Consider the following 17,672-nt stretch of genomic DNA (forward strand, 5'->3'; position numbering starts at 1 on the left):
CCCAGCCTGAATAAGGACCACCTGATTAGTTCAGGTACTTGCATCTCCCTAATTTTCATATTAATCACGAGTCCATCTCCGTTCTCAAGTCAGATCGCGGCACTTCATGAGTTTAACATGTGACTAAGATTCACACAGCCTTGAAATCCTGCAGAAAACAATTATTGTTCAGTAAAACTCCGGTTTTATCAGCCGCCAAAGCTAATGGGTGTCACAAACAGTGCAGCATAACTGCACCTGCTCTAAACCCTGACTGTTTAAGTAACCTTTACATAAAGTGCCAAATAAAGCATGCAAAAAACAGCAAATGTCGAGTTTAGACCCTTCATTCATAGAAGACTACTGGGGGCAAAAAAAAAAAGAAATCCATGAATAGTTTTCATCATTGTTAATCATTTCCCTCTGTTGGAGATATATTGTCTCATAAAGGGATGAAACTACATCAATTAGCGGTCTGGGAGACCATGAGTGCTTGGTTTAAATGTTAAGTAGCATATTAAAATGACAGTTAAATGGTTCATAGACAGTTATCTCTGAGCTGAATTTAATCCTTTGGAGGAAAAAAAAAATCATGTGTCAATTAAATGGAGAATGAATAATGGCAGTTAGCTTTGAGCTGCCACTGATGCGTATGAACTACTCTGATTTTAGATTAAGAAACCCTCAAATCTCGTTGCTCGGTGTAAGCACCAATAAAAATTTAAATGTGCATTTAAATATTTTAAAAGGTTATGCAGCCTATTCTAACAATACAAATAAGAGGAGACCACAAGACAAACAATGTATTCAAATGACAAAAGATAAATAAATAAGAAAGAAAACAAAACAATATTAGTTTGTAAGTAATTCAGTCACATTAGCTGCCTTTGCTGCATTTTGTTTACTGAGTAGGAACTGTTGGTTGATTCTTTGGTACTATTCTAACAGAAACGATAATTTACTGAATAGGTGCAAAATGTAAGAAACACTAGTGGCCACTGAGTAGATTAATTTTCACTATTGTGAAATTCACAAACTTGGTCATGTGAATAATGTAAGTGCTCAGAGCATGAGGCTATTTTAAAAAAATACACAAACGTTCTCTACCCGAATAACTTGGATTGAAGTTCACATACATGTACAAATCAATTGAAATATAATCAAAATCACAACATGGAGCTGCACTGTTGTGCTGTAAGTAAAATGTGTCACAACAAACCAGCATATACAAAGAATTATGGCTCTACAGAGGAACATGCTTGTTTGGTACAAACCCCAGCAAACATCACATCATCATTTTAATATTATTTTCAGGTAAAATGAAACGCAAATATTACCATTGCCATTAAAATCATGACTGTTTTCAACTGGGTTGAAGGAACTGATGGACATTTCGCACGTTGAAAGACTGAGACACGAACTATCTGGCAACCCTCAGGTGTCTCAGAATATGAAACCCTGTGTTACAGCACATCAAGGACTAGTAGAACTGTCTCTTCTCCAAACAACTGCCTTGTACCTCTTTCTGGACCTGCAGTGAAATCTGTAAAATACTGGGTTTTTAAAAGGTTGGCCAAATGCACTTTGCAGCATGTGTTTTCTTTTGTTGTTTGTTTTTTTCTTATTCGTTTACTTATTTATTTATTCATTCCTCATGTTTTTTTACATTCATTTTGTAGGGGGGTATAGTCTTATTTATCCAGTCACCTATTCATTGATGAAAAACCCCTATAAATAAATAATATCATAATCATGACTCATAATCACAATATCACAATATCTGTATCTGTAATAATCGCAATATGATTTTTTTTGCATATCATTCAGCCCTACCTAAATAATTATATGTATGAATACCGTTTGCTACATCAACCAGAGGACGAAACCTACACTGACCTACTAAAGTAAACAAGATGAAGTGATGAAGAGAAGAATCAACCAATGACCCTGCCCTCACCTGTCCGCAGTTTGCCGCAACTCCGCCTGAAGTGCAATTTGGGAAATTATATAATCAAACACAAGAAGTATTTTCACATCTGCTTAATGGAGGCGAGAGCTAATTACATTAAATAATTGATAATGGACCATTTTACCAATTTTGATAATGACTAACAGACAAGGGAGAAAATCAAAAACTGCAGCCAATTTCTGCCTGACGAAAAAAAAGTAAGCATCAGTTGAGGAGTTTTTCTTTTTCAAAGATAAGAAAAAAGAGAGCAAGGGAGAGAGCGGGAGAAAAAACCTTAAAGGTTGAGTCATTACCTCATTGGCCAACTCCAGCAGAACGGGAGCAGTGGGTTGTGCCTTGGCTTCTCTCAGATACCTTTATTATAACAAAGAAGAACAACAGCAGTGAAAAAAAAACATGGCCCACAAAGGCAGACAGAAGGGGTAGAGGGGACTAGACCGGGCTAGCCAAGACATGCTAATGTCCCTGATGACTTTGCCCTAGGTGGCATATGGCAGGCTCAGTGCGGTTAAAACAGCACTGCTTGAAGGGCTTCAAATTTCCTTGAAGCCAGACAAGCATATGATAGTTAGTTAACCCCTGCCGCCCAAAAAGCCTTTTTTCCCTCGCCAGCTAAAACTGCAGCTCCCCTCAGATCTTACCCAGATCATCTCTGAGGTTTGTTGTTCTAAGTGGATTAGAAGTGCATTATCCAGCCTTGTTTTCCCCAGAACAATGGCCTAATAAGCTAGATAAAGGCTAATTGCAATATGCAAAGAGGCTTTCCCCCCTACAGCCTGTTTTTCTTTTCCTTTTTTTTTCTAATTTATCCTTATTCATTGAATTACAGATAATCATCCAATCATAAGCCCGTGTAAGGCAAATGTCCAATCGCTGGTAATTTATTTATTTTTCTGCTTTCAATTTGACATGGAGAACAGAGTCTTAACTTAGCAGGTGCAAGTGGAGGTCTGGAATGAATCCTGAGGGTGGTGATTTGTTTGGAAGAGATTATATCTGTCATGGTGGCCCACCTACTCTCTGACTGAGGAAGGGACTTGCCAAAGTCCCTTTCTCAGAACGGAGAAGACAAAGGGCGCACACAAGAGTGGGAGGCTGAAGGAAAAAGCAGTGATAGAGATGAGAGGAAGATAAACACAGAGTGCTAGACAGGAGAGGGAAGAGCAATAAAGTGATACAAAACAAAGTAATACAGCACCTTTGGTAGTGGCTTTCAATAACATCTGGTGCATGGTGTCTGGAGATTGTTCTTTTGGTTCGTTTCTGTCACAAAGAGAACACAGATGTAATTAGGGGTCTACCAAATTTCACTTAATTATGCAAACCTGTGTTGTATAATGACAGTTAAGATACCTCTTTACTTAAAGCTGCTGTAAGTGACATATTTTTAGTAAAATAAGTGTTAAATAGCTCTGTCTTCCAACAGTAATCACTGTTACAGAGTGTTTGGTCAGTAACCTATGTCTTCTCTACCCTTGCTCAAACAGTAAAAGAGAAAAGACATTTTCTGGTATCCCTGCCCACTTTATCCAATCAGGACAGGGAACACCATCAAGAGGCGGTCCTGTCTGCTCAAGAAACAAGGTGATTATCTGGTGATTATAGCTGGATGTTCATGCAGTGACGTAGAGAGGAAGGAGGGGACACAACTGAAAAATGGACAGGAAGTTAGCTAAAACGACGACTTACAGCAGCTTTAATGTCGTGTTACTTTTGATTCCAATTATATGATGTAGCCAACTAGATGGCTATGCTGACTGAACAAATTACTTTTCGAGGCTCTTTACTGGGTTATGTATTGTAAATAAGGAAATTTGACGCAACATGGCGGATGAGGAGCTTGTGCCAAAAAAGAACTACAATATAATGCAATTAGGGTTTTCACAATATGAGATTTTCACGACATGATTATCATGGCCAAATGAATTCACTATAACAATAATAAAAAAATTGCTAGCAATGAAATCAATAGAAAGAGAGTCTGTAACCATGACTGTAAAATAAAGTGTAAAAAAGAACATTTACTAGTGAAAAGGCAACCAGATGAACTCATAAACAAAAGATGCAGGATGACCATCTTCACTGATTATTCAAACAATATTATAATATGTTTATTATTAACATGGTATCAATATTTAATTTCTTAATATCATGGGTGTCGTAAATATTGTGATATTGCGACTCCCCTAAATGCAATATTAGGTTTTAATGATGCAAATGGAGAAATGTATCTGCTTTTTTTAATTGTCCACCCCAAGATATAATATTATCAATAATAAAAAATAATAATGATAATAATAAATGGCAGTTTATTTCCATTAAATTCATTCAAATGCAAAAGCTTTACATTTTTCAGTCCCCCTGAATGAACTGCAGCCTCAGCTCCTCTTTAAGGCTCTATTGTATATCAACCAGCACAAGAGATCTTGGGTCAGAGTGATTTAATTTCAATAAGTTTGCTGGGGGTCAAAGTGTGCCAATGCAACCTTGTTCAAATAGCCTATCCCCTCCTTCCCCCACTCACTCAAACCTTGTATTCATTTCCTCCTTTTCGATCAAACAATGACCCTATTCCACATTCCAGACCCTGACATTTCCATGCAATTCAATTGCCATTTTTGCCGAGAAGGATGAGGACAGGGGATAAAAGAGGAAGAGCATTGGTTGAAAAACAACTTATTTAAAAACTACTACACACAAAAAAATGTAATTCCACAGAGACAGGCGGTGTGACTGACACCTGTCAGGGGGATGATAAATGACTCCATTTTCTGCCTGTGCTGCCTTCTGCCACTGGCGGCAGCGGCCATTTATCATCATCCGCTGTCAGCCGTGGAAAGCAGCAGTGACAGTGCGAGTCAGCAAACATTTAGCACACGCAGCCGCACTACACGGGGAAATTATTATTGTCAGAATAATAATGGTTTAGCATAATTTATTACAGGTCCACCAAATAAGCAGGGGCTAGATGTTATTAGACAGATGGATGGGAAGACTTGGCAGACATCCACTGAGGCTCAGGCAGGCAAGGGCCCTCAACGTGAACGTGAGGAGGAGGAGGTGGGAGGGGGGTGAAATAAACGGGGGTATGGTGGTGGGGGGGCATCCTCCAAACCAATCAGAGAGCTGGCAGTTCAATTACAAAGAAATAAAGGGACATTCATCATTCAATTAGGCACCTGTCAGGGCTCACAAAAGAAGAAAACTTCTAACCTGGTACTCCAGGGAGAAGATGCTCAGAAGAGTGGACTGCGAGTGACTGGAACAAATAAAAGAAGGACAAAGTTAATTACCAGAGTGCATTGCACAGAGACAAAGGGAGAGGGGGAGCTTCAAAGCTGGGGCCAGCTGCCCTGTAATCTAAAAGAACATGAAAACAAGTGTGGCAAAGTTGTTCCAGATGAACACCTCTGACAAAGGATTCCTGCCACGATGGCGTGGGGGGGGTAGGAGAACGGGGGAGGTTGTGTGTGTGGTATGAGAGATGAGAAAAATATAGCCTGTTTTTTTTTTTTCTTTCACTCATTCATACATACCATCTTCTTCCCTCCCCTTTCTTTCCAGTGAGAGCGCTGAAAGCTAAATTGTTCTTAATTGAAGTGCAGTAAAACTACACAAAGGCACAAAACATGACAAAATTGGAGAGAAATTGAATGACATTCATGCAAATAACTGAGAGGATTCAAGTCCAATCGCCAAGTGAGAGAATTCACAATAATAATGACAATAACTCTTTGCTTTGGTAGATGTCTCTTTGCAAAAGGTCTGACCACTGCGAGTGTGTGTATATGTTTTGTGTGATACACGGATAGGAGAAAGTTTTCCTGCTTCACTGTCAGTGCTGGCATATGGGCCGCTCTGGAGCCCTCCCACTGCAACTGATGGGCTTTGAAAATGGAAACTTTCACTGCAGGAAGCTGGGACTCCCAGGAGTCGGTCAATTCCATGGGTTGCCATAAGTTACATTCATCTCCAGCTCCAGTCAATGTCAAACACCTGGCAGAGAAGCAAACCTGGAAAACAGGCAGCTCCAACAGGGACTCGCAGCCCCCTTCGACACCCCTCCCCAACCCCCACAGCATCTTTTGAGTTGAAGATATTTAAAGCTGTGACAGATATTATTCTAATTGGATGATACATGCATATTAATGAAAAAAAAAAAATGCAGGGGAAGCATGTACACATGGCCATACACAAACTGCTCTGCAAAGGTCTCCAGTGGTTTGTGTCTCCATATACCGCTCTCAGTACACTTGATTGTTAAATTTAATGGACTTTTCGTTACAAGTCACCTGAGAGTTGTATGTAAATACTGACAAGAAGCCGAAGCTTCCAATCTGCATTGAAATATTGAGTCCACATAGGCCTTCAACATCAATCACCATAAACCATGAAACAACCATGTGACGAGTAAACAAAGCCAAAGGAATCTCAAACATTGATTTCTGTCTGGAGTCTCAGTCTGTGACCATCTCTTAATAAAAGCATTTCAACCGCTGGAATAGTTTATAATGACTAACCCCACCAAAGACGTCATCTTGGGTTCTCCAGATGCCACTTTTGAACAGTTTTACAGCTCTGGCTGGAGAACAGCTAATTCTCAACTATTCAAACTCTTGGGGGCTCGACGCATCACACGGATGAGTCTCATCAACCACAAAGTTATAGTCACAAAAAGCGAAGGAACAAATGTTTAGAGTAAACAAGAAGAAGAGAAAGCACCGCCACCTCAGCATTCATTTTCAATGATGCTCGGGGACAAAGGGGCTGCTGCAATTAAGTGGGCCATTAAATGGTCAACTGTCAACATGTGGGACACTTAAGGGAGGAAAAAAAAAAATTCTTCCACACTTCAACCTTTGCACCTGAGCATTTCAGCAACATTACAGCCTTATTGTTGGTGTGGGACCATCACAGTCCCCCTGTTGGAACAGACATCTGTTAGGTTTTAAATGGATTACTTTCTATAATGAGCATGATTATTGCCTAATTGCTAAATCTATACCCTGTTAACTTTAAAGGGACATAAACTGCTCCAAATATCTGGGAAAACATATGTGTTTCAAAAACACTAAGAACTTTGGAGACTTTTGTTTTTCCTTTTTCTCTTTTACCTCAATCAGTGTTTGCCAACATTTAAACTGAACAAAAGCGTCAAAGTTGCTGAAAATAAAAATGTAATAATAAAAATGTAAAAAGTACAAAAACATCACCAAATATTCTAAGATTTGAACACTTTGAACAAAAACATAATTAATGAGAGCAATGTAAAGAGATGAGGGCAGATACCTGGATCCATACCAAGAGTTGTGTGCGTTTTATAGACTCTGTCAAATTTTACACTGCGCTCATATTGCATAATGCCCTTTTTCCATTTAACAGACATTAACAATAAATTACTGCGAACGTTACATTAATGTATATCCAACCTGTGCTCTCCTGGGCACAGTTTGCTCACTTCATGCTAAAATATGGAGGCAAGTGCAGTCTCACAATGGGGATCTGATCTGCCTGCTGCACAGTAGCGCTACATTTTCACTGGAACATCCATATCATAGCCTCATAATACCAGCGTTTGAGGGACTCTACCGCAGTGGTTATGAAAGTAGTTACACTGATACAAGAAAAATGTCTAAAGCCAGATTAATTTCTTTTTATCATTTTGGCTTAAAACAAAGCAGATGAGCTTTTTTTTACTCAGATTTGTGCACATGACATATAACATATGATAATATAACATGAAGTAGAAAAGAGACAACAAGGTAACAAGATTTGCATATGAATGTCACTTATTTGAAATAATTTGATGAGACATATTTCTTCTCAGAATGAATCTGAAAACATCCACCTTTAATCTATCTAAGATTTCTATGTAAACAATTGAGTTCTTCATTCTCTGTCCTACTCACTCAGCCCACTTCATATCTTTATAAATGCTAAAAAATCAAATATCATGAATACCTCAATATCGTTTCGTTGGCACGACGATCTGTACTTTCACAAAATATTAGCACAAGAGATTTTTGATGGATAATCATCAGTGATGTGGATATAATGGCTATGTGGAAAGGCAAGTATTAGAACAATTAGAACAGTTTGGTAAGTTCAGAAAATTACAACAGTTTACTGCAATGCAGTCATTAAAACAAGGAAAAGACGATGAACGACATGACGATATAACGATATTCAAAATCTAACACAATATAGGTATAATACTAATCTACTTGCTATTATTAAGTTAAAAATGATCAAAGCACACAATGAACATCTTTGAAAGCTCATTTCAAAAAGAGTCTGTGAAACTACAGAGCATCCTTACATTGACCTTTATGAGACAAGAAAAAAAAAATCTCTCCCTCTTGGATATCATTAGAACATGGGGAAACAGAAGGTTGGGAGACAGAAGAGTGGTTTGGGAATCATTCTCTCTCAACCTAATTACCCTTCCTTACAACATAAGACAGAGCATTAATATGCACTGGCACCCAAAATAGTAAAGCAGCAGATTAAATTAAAAACAATTAGGGACTTTCACTTTGTCACTGAGCTGGTATGCCTGTCTGGTCAGTGCTTTAGGCTCTATTAAGTTAGGCTATCCACTGCTTATGAATCTGACAAATTCCTGTTTGAGTGTTGAATCGCCTTATCTCCTCGTGCGTTCAGAGTGTATCAGTGTCTTAAAGCAGCAGCGAAACGCTGAGAAATTCCCATCAACCTAATTAATAGGAGAAGGGGGAAATTCGAGCTATCAATTATATTCAGATTCTTCCTATTTACAAATAATTAATTATAAACAATAGCTGTAATTTAGGTAATGAAAGCCACCTGGCTAATGGCATTGGTATCATATGCTGCGACAGTACTTAGCATTTGGTGGATCTGCATGCAGAGAGTGTTGCATGGTGCGACTCTTCGGGGCATGGATCTGGCTAATTGAGCCATAGCAGCACATATTTTTACTAATGGCAACAAAGCTATTTCGAAAAGGGAATGAAATGATTCAAAGTCTTTGAACATTTTAATACCTTATTCTATTGCTATCCACACCTTTGTTACCATAAATATTAGCTAATGCTTTAGGATTTATATATTTAAGATTTAAGATTTAATTCAAGCAAAAGTGCTGACAGTTATATATTAAGCATTTACTCTCCTATAGATCAATATTTTATAAAGTAAAAAAAACAGCTGAATGTGGGTTAAACACTCTGGATATGCAAATGTTGCTAATTACACATGCTGATAGGCAAAATGCTAACATCTGTTTCGCAGCTAAGCCTACCGTCATCAGCAGCAAAACAAATGTGTGCCAGAAAAATGTATAAATGTTAATGTTAATGTATAAATGTGATATATTTTGACAAGAGATAGAAACAAACACACATCTCAGTGCGTCATGCAGCTTCAGACAAATACTTGCACGATGGTGTTTACAGTTCAAATTAGTTTTACTTTGTTTCTGCAAAACAACTGTAAAGCCTTCCTCCTATTACAGTCAATGCAACAGCAGTCATGGATTAGTTGAAGAAATATATTATTATTTTCATTTTCTATTATTATTAAAATGTTTTTCCATAACTGAAGAACGCTTTACCAAAAGCCTGACTCAGAGTATATTCCACTACATTTACTGATTGTGACCCCCCCACCGTCTCTCTGCAGAAGGCCATACAGAACTACAAGCCTGCAGGGGACTGTGCACAGAAATGGCTTCAGCAGAAGCACAACAGGGCATCTCACCGCCTACTATTGTCCTAATAGACGAAAAATATGACCCCTTCACAGGCCTCTTCACTTTATTACAATCTTTAAAATTTCTGTCTGCTGAGGTGCCCTGAGATGTCAGAACTATTATATAATGGTGGCTTAAAGAGCGGGAAAGATCACGCAATCACCACCCTAATTGTGATTCCTGCTGAAAGCTGGGGATCTTCATGACTCTGTTGGTGACAAAACATGTTATAACTATTATGGTGTGTCGCCATTGTTATAGTGTAATTACTGTCATTGCTGCTTCTGCAAACTCTCGCGGAAATTGAAAATGAGGTCTGTGTTATCTGTCAAATGGCGAGCGTCCACTGGTCTGGCAAAGAAACACATTACGCTGACCAATTGCCTACTCCCCCCAAGCGTGGCTGGGGAACTTGTACCATTCTGGGCAATTTGTTTCATTCTTCTTTTGCAATTGATCCCAGTATGCAAAGAGAACCTGGGGCAAGACACTACCAAAGCTGCCCAGCTGAACTGTGGTACTCTCAGAGCTGGAGGTTTCCCTCTGTGTGAAGTATGGCTTTGGGGGTTGAGGGACAGCACTGGTGCTACTGCCATGCACAAGGCAAAATACATATGTCTTACTCACAATAGCTCATACTAGGGCTGGGCAATATAGCCTTTAAAGAGTACTGCGATATTTTTAGTAGAGCACAGGCAGTATATCGTTTGGCCGAAATTATCGGCCGATATTGGCACATCAGAGATTTATCGGTATCATTGATATGTTTACATGTAAACATTTTCTAGATATTATAATGCAGAAAAAAGGATGCTTGGGATTACTGTTAATCACTGATGTCATTTTAGACAATATATTTTATGGTTAAACAGGAAAATATCCTGCATCTGTAACATTTATTTGTTTGATAACTACATTGGAAGGATCACTGCAAAAGATCGGCATATCGGCCAATACATAGATATTGTAAGTGTTCACTTCCTGATATTGGCATCAGCATCAGCTCAAGAAATCGAGTATTGGTTGGAGTCTAATTTTTAGACTATGTCACGATACACGATACATACCCCGATTTTATAAAAAAACCCTCAAAAGCACTATTGGAACGCAAGGACTAAGTGACAAACTCAGATATCTCAATATTTGTGACCAAATACCTTGATATCAATATTGCTACAATTTTGTAGAGATAACTGTTGATACTATAAAATATTAGACAATGAGATTTTTGGGTAAAAATCATCAGTAATGTGGATATAAAGGCTACATGGGGTAAGGCAAGTATTAGGTATATAGTGACATATCATGATAACTATACAATATTGATATATTGCCCAGTCCTAGCACATATTCCTGTGTCAGTAATTTGCCTGTACTAATATCAACATCTCATTCTGTTTAGCAATCCAAGAAAGTGTCCCTTATAATTGCTGTACAATACTTAAGCAACAGGCTGCTTACCTCAGTGTTTTTAGCCCAATGAGCCGAAAAGCCTTAACAATGTAAAGTGTGTGCCTGGACAACATCCTTAAGATATCAGGAGGAAGTAGTCATTCCTGTGCTTCCTAATCAAGTAATTGATTGCATCTATTATTCATGAAGTCCTTAGCCTGACATGAAGTTGTAAACTCAGCATAGCTTCTCTTCTTTCCACATCTCTCCTCTCTGCTTACACTTCATTCATCCCCTCACCCTTCCAATGCTCGTCTAACCACATAACGCTGCGGAATTACTTTGCCAGCCTCTCAGCCTTCCAAGGGTTGTACCCCTAAGCCCCCGACTGCCAGTTTGTGTTTAGTTCAATATGGGCAGCCAGAAGTGTGAGGCCGTGCGCTGGATGCCATCAGGGCTGCCCCCACAGGCTCTGCACCAGATCAGTCTCTGGGTAATGTCATTGCCACTTCCAGGCTACAACATAGCTGGAGAATTGTAGCTTCAACAATAGCTACAACAGAGTAACTCAGTTGATTCCGCAGAGACAATAGTGGAAATCACAGTTAGAAACACTCCAACTGGGACATTTAGCACCAATACTGTTGATACTTTATATATATTTCAGACTTGGCCAGTATGAGTGAGTACTATTTATTTAGATCCCCACTCACCTTACAAAGAAGGGACTGTGTTTACCTTTAGAAACCTTGATCTTTGTGACGTGATTCTGAACCGGAGATAAAAATGTGAATTTTGAAGTGGGCCAAAATCAAAATAAAGATAGTTGTCGTAGATAACTTGGAAGTCCGATCTTCTTATACTGTGAAGTATGTTTTCTTACATCTGGAGAGCAACATGTGTAGGCCAGGGCATCTCTGCAGCACTACAGGACTTTATCATAATGCTGTTTTATTGCACATTTTACATTTGTCATAAAATTGCAGTTTCTTGCCATTTGGATATTGTAATTTTCGATTCCATTGCCATTCATTGCGCAGGGCTTCTAAGAAGTGATTGGGGAATCTTGGACGTACGCAACTGTAATACTGTTAGTCCTAAAAACGTAAACATTTTGGGACCTGGAATTTGGATTTCCAAAACAATGCTCTACACTGCAAAATATGAGATGACATAAACAGATAAAAGCAGATTTCCAGCAATACATAGATTTTAGTGAGGCTGCAACTAATTAATATGGTCATTATCAATTAATTTGCCAACTACTTTCACTATTAGAATATTGCCATTAATGCTCATCATCCCATATCCAAAAGTGACATCTTTAAACAGTGACTAAATCGACTAAAATTACTAAAACCAATATTTATCAAAATAGTTGGCAATTCATTTTTCTATGAATCAACTAATCGATTAAAGAACTAATTGTTGCAGCTCTACTGAGGAGCCGACAATAACAATAAAAAAAATCTGTCTTTTGTTGAGTTCTTGAGCTACAAAATTAAACCATGATGTACAAAGAGTTTTCCAGTTTAATGCATCCCGCCTGTTACCAAACCCTTAGCTTTAACCAGCATGTAAAAAAAAGAGATAAACACTACAGCCACAATAAATAATCAATGAGCCAGTCCCTAAGCTTCGTCCTGAGCCTAGATATTACCATCAAAAACAAAGTGTCTGTAGCCAAGAAATCACCATATCAATGGCACATGCCACAACAACCCTGTCCCGCGCTTCCCCTCCAAAGATCATGCTAGATAAACCCCAAATAACAGAGAAATTAACAAATGCTTGACATTTGCTCAACATCCATTATTCTGACACTTCTTCAGAATTTCAAAAGGCTGAACGCATGCTTAATCAACATTCATATTCCCAGAGCGAGCCCCAGCACCATATTGCAGCCCGCCTCAGTGCTGATGAAAACGGCACATTAGGGCCCGATTCGAAAAACGTTCAGGGACTCCTCACCAGGGAGCTGTGTGTGTGTATGTGTGTGAATAAAAGAGAGAGAGGAGGCAGAGACTATGTTTAGAGGGGAGGGATGCTTCACACTTTACTTTTTAAGCGTTTTCCAAAACCGAGGCATCTGCCCCTTTCTGCACACCCTCCTACTTCCATGACTGTGAAAGCCATATGAGGAGTGAGCTGAATGGCATTTTAAAGAGGGGGGCAATCATTACATCCAAATTCATTCATAATATAGCACAGAAGGACACAGAGGACTCACATACCCTCCCTCTTTTTCTCGCCCTTCTTACACAGACTCTCTCTGGGGACAAAGGGTGGAAGGACTGGGGTCCCCTCTAGACCCAAGGGAAGCCAGGCAAGGCCTCAGAGAGCAGCCCATCATTTCCAATTCTAATATGAGGCAAGAGAAGGACGTGATGGGACTGATGTCACATTTCCCCCCGCACCGGCCTGCGACGAGCCCTCACACCCCCGCTCGCTGCCTAGCCGCGGTCCAGATACTAGGCAGGACACCACGGCTGGCTAAGAGGAGGGCAAGGAAGAGAGGGCAGGAATGGGGGTTGATATTTGCATGTCCCTCCATTGTGAGTGGGGGTAAAAAGTGACAGCACCGTGTCCAATTCTTTTCCCCCCAGAGCAGCTCGGGCCCGGCAAGAGAGGCCAGGCTGACAGATGACTCCCAACATCTGTGTTATGCAGCCGTTACAGATGAGGGACTCCACATCGCAATCTCTCTCTTTCTGTCTGTCTATGGGACACTCCCTCTCTCCTCCCACCACCCATACTCATAGTACAACAGAGAGAATGACAGACCGTCCGTGGAAATTACCTTGAAATGGCCTATCGCACTCATTTTGTTCAAAGTTTAAATTTTCCTCCCTTTAAGTCCCCGATCAGCAGCAATGATTATGAAATGGTTTTGAACTCAATGCAGCATTCAGAGAATTGAGGATAAAGGCTACTCACATTCATGTATATCATTAAAACTCAAATCTAATTAGAGCCCGACAAATACGGGGTTTTTGGGGCCAATAAAAATAGTTAGGAGAAGAAGAAAATTCTGATTTCAATAAATATCGGCCAATATTCTTTTACATACAGTATACAATACAAAAAATATAAACATAAACACACTTTTTTTTGTTCTGTAAAAAAATATGTTTTGATATTACCGCATATTGTATAACATATATAACATATGTCGATACCAATCTATAATTGATAGGCCAGAAGCAGCAATATGGGGCTCTAAATCCAACAGACTGGACAATATAGTTAAAATCAATATCAGAATATACATTTTCTGATATTAATAGATATCAAGATATGGAAAACTGCATGGAAAATATTGAAATTGATGTTCAACTCAATGATGTAATACATTAATGTGTTATACTCTTCTGTATTACAGAATCTTTCATTTATAATAATTCCTGTATTACTTTTCAATTACAATTTGCTGATTTGCTGAAACCATTAATTTAGTCTATAAAAATTCATAAAATAATAAGACAGTGCCATGTTAATAACAGATAATTCATTGCAACTAATTACTAGCATTAGACTGATGTTAAAAAAGTTAGCATAAAAATATAAGAAACAATATTTTACACATGATGAAATTAGCCCTTAAAAAAATAGGTGTGTCATCTGCAAAATATTGCACATTGCACCGCCATGACACTAGCAGACAACACGAGTCTCCAGTTCACTCAACATTTCTTGCATCATTTGGAAATCACCAAGCGCGATGTGAAATGATTCAATATCCAGATACCTGTCTTTTCTATATCTCTCACTGTTAAAACCCAACCAATCTTTTGCCCACCCCCTCAGCGCAGACTTGTCCACAACAAACTGCTAACGCCCCCCATCCCACCCCCTCCCTTCCCCTGCCAGCCCCAGCCTGGCCAATATTTACGCAGTGGCAGGGCTCCCACACAGTCCAAGGGGACAGGAGGGGTGCGGGGCGGGGGTGGCTGACTGCCGTGCCTGAGCGCATGCTAAGAGATGATGGATGGCCTAGTCGATATGTTATGTCTTAAGAGCCTGATTTCCTGCCAGTCCAATCACTAACCCTCCAGAGCCCAGCTCAGCTGATTGGACAACCAGAATAATTTCGCAGGCTGTGAAAACACTGCTGCCGTGCCTGTCTGTCAGGCCCAGTGACGAGACTCAGGGATTTTAAAGAGCAAGGGCCTCCCCAAGATTGGTTATGGTGAACGAAATAATAACAATAACCAGCAAGACTAAACAAAAAAGCCAGCACCTCCGGGAGAGGGAGATCGTGCAGAATTATTGGAATGAAAACCATCCAATGTTTTCCTTTAATTATTGCACCCACCAGTACCACTTTTTGAAAAAACGGAATTTTGCTAAAGACAGTTTGGATTAGGAAACCAACAGGAGAGAGGAAACTCAAAATAAACATGAGAAGGCCCTCCTAGTGTTGGTGCCTAAACATACAGGATATTGGATGAACTTTATACGCATGACATATTCTGTAAAATGCTGACAGTGAGAACAAAGGCAAGCTCAAGCTCTGCTGTGTCCCCTTTGGGGACCTGATACCTTCTTCTAGATTGGTGATTAGGGCACGATGGAAGTAGGAAGCTCCAAATACATACGACTTTGTAAGTGACCTCGAAGGGATCAGCCATGGTGTCCTGGTGGCCTTGGGGGATTACACATGTTACGTTCAATAAAGTGAGGGCCCTCAGTGTCAAGGAGAAAGGCAAACACAACCATTAACCTCTCTCTTCGATTGCTGGATGTGCAGGCGCTGCATGGCAAAACATTGGCTAATGCTGTGGTGGAAGCCTATACAGAAACCTGTGTGGAATTAATTAGTGGTCATAAAGACTGAATAAAATGGGGTTATAAATATCTAATACTATGATATATTACCATAAAGTTACCTGAACTTCTTTCATGTATGTAAATTATAATGTAAACATATTTTGTTTTTCATTAATCATTTATTCACAGAGTACAAAATGTCTTAAAAACAGCAGAATAGCGTTTTCACACACTGTCATGCATAAACAAACACATGTACAGCTGTAAACAATACATTCGCACATGTAGGAAGTCCAGTGTGTCACTACTTACTTTGGAAATCTTTCCTTTAGCATCTTCATACACTGCCGTGTAGGTCTCAGTTGATCAGTCCATCTCACTATCTCTTTATACTCAGCTCGGGACAGTCTCATCTTCCTTTGATTAGCTGTCGTTTCTATCTGTGCAAACAGAAAGGGAGAGTTTTGTAAGGGGATGCTGCTGTCGCAATCTGATCTGTCAGCTGTCAAAATCAGCTGTACCCGCATTGCTAAGAAAGCTTAGCTTGAAGTTACCGCTAACGCGACACACTGAACGTACAACACACAATAAAACATTTAGCCTCATCTTCGAAGCATTGCTGAATTCATATATTAGCCAATACAATGTCAAATACGACTTTAGAGCGATAAATATCACGTTAAAGCGTTGTTTACCATTGATTCTTGCTGCCTGGACAGGTCCCTGTATCAGCTTCCCGCTAGGAAGTTGAAGAGCTGACTTTTGTGTGAGCAGCGCGCTGATTGGTCTATCCATCCAGGGAGCTGAGTATGCCGGTCGGTGATTGGTTACCTTGCAGCACGAAGGCGGTGACTCGTTAAAACATGCTGCAGCTCACTGTCTGCAGCTCCGAAGCATCACCGGATTATCGTCAAACGCAGGCGATACGAAGGCAGGTACTAGAGATGAATGGACGCAGGGTATCCAACAGAAAAACCTCTTTTAAGTGCGAGAAAGTAAAGAAAAAATGAAGATGAGTACCTGTGCGGACGAGGAGAGGTGTATTTTAAAGAGGGAGAGACAGAGAAGGAGAAAGAAGGGGGCGAATTTCTGACTGCGTATGTATAATACGGTACAGCTAGACGACGATTTCTATCAGTATTTTCCCAGATTTGAAGTATTATGTGAGTTTAGTGTTTGCAATCTATCAAAAAGTCCCATTTAAAATACTGTTTTAATCCTTACTTCAATTTTTTTATATTACACCTCAAATACAACCTCTTAAACTGCTGATAAAGCTGATAAGTTTCCTTTTTGAGTGCTGAGAGCAGTGCTAATGGTCTCTTTAAAGGAGACATTCCACTGTAGTGACACGTTATTAATGTGTGCCTGTCTACTGTATTCTTCCACCTGCTCAGTGGTTGACTCAGGGGTGTAGACAGGAACTCACCTTTACTACCTGAAAGTATTGGTCTGGTCTTTTCTTAATTATTTCACACAACCTGCAGGAATTTCTGTGCTCCATCCCCAGCTGTGGGCCACCAGAATCATCAACACCTCTCACCTCACCCAAGGAAGTAATGCTTAAATGCCCCCCAGCAGAAATATGTCATTTAGACAGAGGATAGTGTTGTACTGTGCTCGAAAAAGACTTGGGAAATTTGTGAAACATGCCAAAAATAATATGAAATTTAAATGATAAATCATTGCTCTGACTATAGTCGTAATATGTCTAACTCCACACTGCTTTCATTTCAATAGCTATCGCTTTCTAATAGTAACAAACTGATATTTGAGGAAAAATAGTCAATAATTAATTAATGATTTTTTTTATTATTATTTTCCTCTGAA

At 39.5% G+C, this 17,672-nt stretch overlaps 1 protein-coding gene across 1 annotated transcript in view; it reads right to left on the reverse strand.

Moving 5' to 3' along the window:
* Nucleotides 1-16,595, reverse strand: part of cdin1 (CDAN1 interacting nuclease 1) — a 60,155-nt gene extending 43,560 nt beyond the window's left edge. The window contains exons 1-5 of the mRNA XM_084381591.1: nt 16,538-16,595; nt 16,155-16,282; nt 5,162-5,207; nt 3,147-3,211; nt 2,242-2,302 (exon numbers count right to left, since the gene is read on the reverse strand). Coding sequence (XP_084237717.1) covers nt 2,242-2,302; nt 3,147-3,211; nt 5,162-5,207; nt 16,155-16,282; nt 16,538-16,540 — 303 coding nt within the window. The 5' untranslated portion in view covers nt 16,541-16,595. The remainder of the gene's footprint in view (nt 1-2,241; nt 2,303-3,146; nt 3,212-5,161; nt 5,208-16,154; nt 16,283-16,537) is intronic.
* Between the last annotated feature and the right edge of the window lie 1,077 nt (nt 16,596-17,672).

The sequence above is a fragment of the Pagrus pagrus genome, assembly GCF_965226575.1.
Source record: "Pagrus pagrus genome assembly, chromosome: 18".
Lineage (NCBI taxonomy): Eukaryota > Metazoa > Chordata > Actinopteri > Spariformes > Sparidae > Pagrus > Pagrus pagrus.